Here is an 8,242-nt window from a genome sequence, read left to right on the forward strand (position 1 = left end):
CAGTCTCTGGTAGGAATGCTGCTACATGCAAAATGTATTTACCCACGAATTTCCTCTGTTCCTCATTAGTCCCATTAGTTACAATACATATTTTCAAATCTTTGGTCAGATTTATAATACTCTACAAATTATTGGGACACCTGCTTATACATTGTTTCTTCCGTAATCAAGGGAACCTATTAAAAATAGGTTTATTCTGTTTTTGTTGGAGGAACTCTTTCAACTGCATTTAGTGATGAGAATGCTAGCAAGGTGAGGTTGTTAAATTATCACTAGCCCACCTCATACCGAGCTCCTAGAGAACACAGTTCCACTGCTCTACAGCTCTATGTCTTTTGTGACGTGCTGGATGAGTGGTAACAGTGCTCTTAAAGAAATTTTTATAGGCCGGTTGTTTCTGGAAAGATTCACCACTGTTTAAAACAAAAAGGTTTCTGTTTGTGAGTTTCAGAAGTATAGAAGTTTCTTTCTAACTTTCTCTATACACACACATATACACATATACACACATTATATATATATATATATATATATATATATATATATATATATATATATATATATATATATATATATACTGCTCAAAAAAATAAAGGGAACACTCAAATAACACATCCTAGATCTGAATGAATGAAATATTCTCATTGAATACTTTGTTCTGTACAAAGTTGAATGTGCTGACAACGAAATCACACAAAAATCATCAATGGAAATCAAATTTATTAACCAATGGAGGCCTGGATTTGGAGCCACACACAAAATTAAAGTGAAAAAACACACTACAGGCTGATCCAACTTTAATGTAATGTCCTTAAAACAAGTCAAAATGAGGCTCAGTATTGTGTGTGGCCTACACGTGCCTGTATGACCTCCCTACAACGCCTGGGCATGCTCCTGATGAGGTGGCGGATGGTCTCCTGAGGGATCTCCTCCCAGACCTGGACTAAAGCATCCGCCAACTCCTGGACAGTCTGTGGTGCAACGTGACGTTGGTGGATGGAGCGAGACATGATGTCCCAGATGTGCTCAATCGGATTCAGGTCTGGGGAACGGGCGGGCCAGTCCATAGCTTCAATGCCTTCATCTTGCAGGAACTGCTGACACACTCCAGCCACATGAGGTCTAGCATTGTCCTGCATTAGGAGGAACCCAGGGCCAACCGCACCAGCATATGGTCTCACAAGGGGTCTGAGGATCTCATCTCGGTACCTAATGGCAGTCAGGCTACCTCTGGTGAGCACATGGAGGGCTGTGCGGCCCTCCAAAGAAATGCCACCCCACACCATTACTGACCCACTGCCAAACCGGTCATGCTGAAGGATGTTGCAGGCAGCAGACCGCTCTCCACGGCGTCTCCAGACTCTGTCACGTCTGTCATGTGCTCAGTGTGAACCTGCTTTCATCTGTGAAGAGCACAAGGCGCCAGTGGCGAATTTGCCAATCCTGGTGTTCTCTGGCAAATGCCAAGCGTCCTGCACGGTGTTGGGCTGTGAGCACAACCCCCATCTGTGGACGTCGGGCCCTCATACCATCCTCATGGAGTCTGTTTCTAACCGTTTGTGCAGACACATGCACATTTGTGGCCTGCTGGAGGTCATTTTGCAGGGCTCTGGCAGTGCTCCTCCTGTTCCTTCTTGCACAAAGGCGGAGGTAGCGGTCCTGCTGCTGGGTTGTTGCCCTCCTACGGCCTCCTCCACGTCTCCTGGTGTACTGGCCTGTCCCCTGGTAGCGCCTCCAGCCTCTGGACACTACGCTGATAGACACAGCAAACCTTCTTGCCACAGCTCGCATTGATGTGCCATCCTGGATGAGCTGCACTACCTGAGCCACTTGTGTGGGTTGTAGAGTCCGTCTCATGCTACCACGAGTGTGAAAGCACCACCAACATTCAAAACTGACCAAAACATCAGCCAGACAGCATAGGTTCTGAGAAGTGGTCTGTGGTCCTGCAGAACCACTCCTTTATTGAGTGTGTCTTGCTAATTGCCAATAATTTCCACCTGTTGTCTATTCCATTTGCACAACAGCAGGTGAAATTGATTGTCAATCAGTGTTGCTTCCTAAGTGGACAGTTTAATTTCACAGAAGTTTGATTTACTCTTGGAGTTATATTGTGTTATTTGAGTGTTCCCTTTATTTTTTTGAGCAGTGTATATATATATATATATATATATATATATATATATATATATATATATATATATATATATATATATATATATATATATATATATATAGTAATTTTATCAGTAATACAGTAATTTTGTTGTTTTGACCGCATTGTAGTTATCAAGCCTGGGTGTGTCTAGTACTGTTTCTTCTAAGTATCAATTACATTTTATTTATTGAGCAAATAAGTGTTGTTGGACTTGTTCATTCAGTAAATAAAATGCACATTTAAAATGGTTGTGTTTATTTGGGTTGTTTCTTTGCCTTCTATTAAAATAATATAATATAAAATAATATAAAAAAATGTTAAAATATGTATCTTTTAAAAAATATTATATATTGTTCTATTATTGAGTTCTCCTAAATAAATATTTTTCACGGCTAAATAAAATGTATTGTTAAACTTCCAGCTCCTGACTACCCTCCTATAACACAGACCAGTCAATTAAATGTGTCCAACACATTCTCCAACAGGTTAATTGTAATGTGTTTTGTTATTTCTCTGTCCTGGATGTTTTATTGATTTATGTAATAAATGCTGTGTATAATAATAAGCTGTGACAAAATCTGGTTTAAACTATATTAGCAGTAGGCATTTTTTTTCTTTAAAAAAAAAAATCAGATAAAAAAAAATGACCAATGTGATTCTGCGAGCCTCCCTACAAAGCCAAATATCTTTTTTCTAAAAATGGTTTGTCTTCCCCAGGATTTTTTTTTTTGGCTTAGAATTAAGTACAACACTGCTAAGAGCTCCTGTGTGCATGGAGATATCAAAATGCCAAACTCTGTCTTTATCTGCTTATTTACCAATATCATTAAACTAAAGAAACACAAATAAGAACCAAAGAGAGCCAGAAAGTTAATAGGTAGTACCACCATAAGCCATTTTTTAAAGTACTTTACTGCATGCTTAGTGCAATAACATATTCTCAGATTGGTAAATCCTTGAAACTTACACACTGTCACTTTAATCAAAGTACTGATTTACCAACATTGTTAGCTGTTTTTAATAATAGCTTTTTATATAATTTTCCGGATATCTAAAACGAAATTCAAATGCTAATATACCACAGGGAAGATGATTGTGTTATCTACTAGACGTGTAACGGTCCATCTGACCCAAATTGGCATAGCATGGGGTTCAATTCAGTGTGTATAGTCCTAAGGAGAATACACAGCATTCAGCTTCTTGGAATATCATTTAGAGGTCACATGAGCGGCTGCGGTCATGGGAAATCCTGCATGTGCAGCAGGGCTTGACGCGTCTGCCTGTGTGAAAGTCCAGTTTAGGCATGCGCCACTCCCTTCTGCTAGACTCAGGTCAAAGATAACCTAGTTATTCTACAGTTACTGGTTATTGCCTATTAATACACCAATAAAATCAGTAATAGCAAAACTGTCTGAACTAAATTGATGTGTTCCTACTGCAGTTTTAACATACAGCTCTGGAAACAATTAAGCTTTCATACCTTAAATAATGCAAGAATGAAGTTTTAAGAGTTCAGAAATTAATATTTGGTGGAATAACACTGTTTTTAATCACAGTTTTCATGCATCTTGGCATATTCTCCTCTTACAGTCTTACACACTGCTTTTAGATAACTTTATGCCACTCCTGGTACAAAACTTCAAGCAGTTCAGCTTGGTTTAATGACTTAAGATCATCCATAAATAAATACATTTATACCAAAATTGTAATGAAACATTAGGTCCATGCTGTGACCTTTGTACCATAACACCCCTACTCTACACCAACACTACAGCACTATAAACCACATGTTAAACAGGGTAAATGTCTAATATGTTTTAAGGAATGGTTTTAGGTTTGACTCTGTAGTGTATAATAATACATTCTGTAGAGTATACTAAATGTGTAATGCGTTTGGGTTTTTTTTTTTTTTAAAGGATGGCAACGGAGCTCTCCAGAGAAGTGGCTCTTTGGGGAAGATACGAGACGTCCTGCGCAGAAGTAGTGAGATGCTGGTGAAGAAACTGCAGGGAAATGGACCTCCTGAAGTGCGCAGTACTAAGTATGTACCTAAATGCACAGTATTTCAGCAGGCAAGATGAGGGGGATGTACCACAAATCACGGTCATTCTGGCATGCTTACTTGTGAAACAAAAAAAAAATATGCTAAATAAATGCAAAATGGAGAACTGTGAGTGTTCATTTTAGCTACCGGCCTTAGCCAACTTGCTGTAAGCAGACTAGCTATGGGCCTTGTGCGACATCTGTCACATGCCTGCTATGGGCCTTCTTCCACATTGTTGGTTTCCAACCTGGTTCAAAATTGCTACCGTGGCATTAGCATGGCCTTGCTAGCCAATAGGCAGATACCTTAGTTATTAAGCCTATTGACTGTATGGTTCTGTGGCCCAAAGTATGGTTAGTTTACCATATTAAAGAGGCACTAACCCCCCTGATTTTTGCTGACCCCTCCCTCAGCTCAAAAAAAAAAAAAGCTTAAAAATGGGAGGGGTAGCTTTGGCACGGCATTGGGTGATATATGGGTTTAGAGGCAGGGCAGGAGAGAGAGCTGATTGGCTGAGCTGCAGCAGCAGTGTGCCTCTGATAGCAGTAAGACGCAGGTGGTAGGACGTCAGCAGGGGGCAGTGTTATTAATTGATTGACTGATCTGCATATTGCGTTGTGTCTGCGTAGCAAAGTACGGTACACAGACACACCATCCACGCCTATAGCACAATTCAACCTGAGAGGACACTGCAGAGGCAGAACTACCACAATAAAAGTGTTTTTTAAAGGTTAGGAAATGTTTATAAAAAAAAAATTAAGCTGGACTGGTATGTTTCACAACTTCAGCTATTAATCAAAATAATATGATTTAGGGTTTAGTTGTTTTTTCAAGAATACTGGGCCCCTGTGGGCATTTAAAAAAATCACGACTGTTTGGCCCTGCAGTGGAAAAAGCAGCAAAACTCTTCTTTAATTAAAAAACTATGGGCTGGTGTTTTATTATTATGGTCAAAAACAGACATTCCTTCTAGAAAGATGTGGTTGAAGCAGATTGACAAATGGTTACCTATGGTAAAACTATCCTACGAGTTGCACCAGAACTCTGAAAGATTTTCCAGAATCTGGTCCCCTCTACAATTGTATCTGAAAAAGGCTAACTGAGTTCTCTTCTAGATGTTCACCTCTACATCTTATTATGTTGCATCCCTTCTGTGTTTAGACTTGGCACCGGAAGATATGATGGTCATACATTATTTCAATTAAGAGACACAAACTTTATTTCATTGTCTGTATTACACTTTTACCCCTAATCTGTATACTTATTTCTATATGTATATTTACAATTTATTTATTGTTGTAAATAATGAACAACCCAATAAAAAGATGATTTAAAAAAAAAACTACGGGCTGAGATTGTACTAATCTAAACTACTCTTCTGACATGATTTTAAACTACTACATCTCCATAACTGACCGTGATGATGGTGACTGTGGTTAGGTTTCAATGCATTTTTACTGTGTTTAACACTAAACATAATGTACAACTGCTAGAAAATACATGGTATTAATCGATCTGATTTATTACTGTTCCTCCTTGTTTCTCCAGTATGAAACGAGCTGCCTCCCTCAACTACCTAAACAAGGCCGGTGAAGATCTGTTTCAGGTACTACCACCACAAGTGTCTCATTTAAATGCTGAACAGATGAAGTCCAGTCAGTATGCATTACTGGATAGCAGGGACCTTACATGCAACATTCTGGTTCTGGTTCTGGAGATCCAACACACAAGACACTAGGGCAGAGAAAGTTGAGATGTCTCCAAATCCTTTATGAACTGAAACCAGAGTGTAAGGGTTGATTAGGCAAAGCAAGACTCTACAGGGTGGTAGAGCTCCAGTACTAAAGAGATTCCCTCCCTCAAAGCTGTAGATTATTACTGTAGATGATTTTTCAGTAGAGTAGTTGATGGAGCTGTACGCTCTCACTTTCTCTTGTAGCTGTGGGATGTGAGGAATACATAAACAAAACTTTAAAAAAAAAGTTGAAAGCTTTCATTAAAGGAACTGTAGTAACCAGTGGTGTGCAGAAGGCCATTCTAACCCTTCAGAGAAGGGGTGACAATAAGTGCATGTAAATCATTACATAATATTTCATCAGGAAATATATATATTACAGATATCGTAAACTATAAGCATATATTTTATAAATAAACTAAAACAAAAAACAGCAACTAATTCAAAGCATTAGTCTGTGTTTTTCAGTGGCTACGGGACTCTTATCTGACTGACAGCTGTTTTAACCAATCAAAGCTTTTTAAAATGGCTTCTGCCCCCTTGTGTCTGTGTGGACCCTTCTCCTGATTTTGAGAAGGGTGTAGTAATGAGTATATTAGCAAAGTTGCAGGACAATCTAATCAATCAGATTCATGATCTTCACTCCAGGGGGGCGGGGCCATGACTGTCTAACCCCTTCTCGGTGCTCGGCTGAAGGGGCTAAGCATTGCTTAGTGTAAAACGGAGCTCATGCTGGATTAGTTCAATAGGTAGCGAACTATAATGGAATTGCGACGGTAAATGAGACAAATATTGTGTTATTAAAAAGCATTTTTAAAGGCTGCCCTTCAATATGAAACTAATTCACAAAAATTGGCCATCTGACTGGTGAGTTTTTATGCGTAATTAATGTTTTGGCTGACCTGGCATACTGTAGGCATACAAATGAGTGATCTTTGTTAGCCGGCTGCACTTGTAGGAAAATTAAGCATTGGTTCTGTCGTTTGTGGGGGGTTGCAGAAGGGGTACCCACTATATTAACTGCACGCCACTGGTAGTAACATTCGACAGCTGAACACAAATGATCAATTTTAAACAGGCCCTGTAGGTTTGGTCAGCAGAGATGACAGATAAACGCAAATTGAAATGATTAGTCCTAGACTGGAGTTGGTGTTTGGTGATGCAAACGTCATGCAACACATGTCACTGTCACCCAATTCTAATTGCCTTCTATTTCTTCTCTCTACCTGTTCTCTATCTCTCTCTTTCGCTCTCTCTCTCTTTTAGAGCCCTGGGATGAATAGGCTGAGACAGAGCCGTGGTTTGAGCTCCAGCAATGTGGATTTATACAGTGGGAACTGAGTGGATCTTCTTACAGCATCAGCTGTGACTTCTTCTCATAAGACTCTTGAAGAAACCAGACCTGCAGGAACTCTGTTACAACTCAAAAGTCTGCAGCTTGAGAGTGCTGCTTCATAAATAGTATATCCAAAGTCAATGGCAACTTTGCACTCACCTATTTTGTCGATTTCTAGCTGTTTTTGATATTGATAACAGCTTTGAAACCCTTTCCTTAATGCTATGCATACCATGCTTACTCACTGTGAGCCATATCAAATATCGTGTTGTAGAGCTACATGTACCTAAGGCTAGTGAGTGTTTTTGAAGTCATGTTCCTCAGCCAAAACATTACTCGTCATGTTCTAAGTTCTAAATGGACCCACCCCATGCCAAACTACTTAGATTTTATAATGTGTGTTTGCACTTGGGATTTTGAGAGTCACCGATAAGCATAGTAAACTGACTGTTGTATCCTAAAATATTATGAGCAATAAGAAGAGACTAGCTGATCTGATCTAAATGTGGGTAATGTGGGTAATTAGCATTATTAGCACAGTACAGGCCCCTTAAATTCTGTTCACCTTTAGTACATTCAGCATTTTTTTTATCCAGTGATATAATATCTTAGAATGATTGATGCCCTTTTGAAATCATTTTTATTTTTGTCTTATTTTTATGTATGTACAGAATATAAAACACTCTAGGTTGGTAGTTTCTCATAAAATATAAAAATGATTCTTTATCTATGTAAATATTTTTTCTTTCATCCTTTTATTGTTTTCTGGCAGCTTCTTCAGAGTGCTGCTTCACCCTGTTATAAGTGGTACTGACTCATGAATTCGGCCAGGAAGTTGGCAGCTAGCCAGTCTTATACTTTTTACCCCTTATTAATTGTTGTGTTGTGTTTTCCTATTTTCTACATGCACTCCCATATTCTGCAGTGGAGAGATTTCTCTGGTATTTTATGTTTTTTTTTTTTTTTTTT

The 8,242-nt window shown here is 38.9% G+C and overlaps 1 protein-coding gene across 5 annotated transcripts in view; it reads left to right on the top strand.

Moving 5' to 3' along the window:
* The window catches only part of klc1b (kinesin light chain 1b), a 49,197-nt gene extending 40,955 nt beyond the window's left edge, over nucleotides 1-8,242 (top strand). For all 5 annotated transcript variants that reach the window (XM_022684639.2, XM_022684643.2, XM_022684642.2 and 2 more), the window contains 3 exons: nucleotides 4,075-4,199; nucleotides 5,751-5,808; nucleotides 7,204-8,242. In XM_022684639.2, coding sequence (XP_022540360.1) covers nucleotides 4,075-4,199; nucleotides 5,751-5,808; nucleotides 7,204-7,278 — 258 coding nt within the window. In that variant the 3' untranslated portion in view covers nucleotides 7,279-8,242. The remainder of the gene's footprint in view (nucleotides 1-4,074; nucleotides 4,200-5,750; nucleotides 5,809-7,203) is intronic.

Source organism: Astyanax mexicanus, chromosome 7 (genome assembly GCF_023375975.1).
Source record: "Astyanax mexicanus isolate ESR-SI-001 chromosome 7, AstMex3_surface, whole genome shotgun sequence".
Lineage (NCBI taxonomy): Eukaryota > Metazoa > Chordata > Actinopteri > Characiformes > Acestrorhamphidae > Astyanax > Astyanax mexicanus.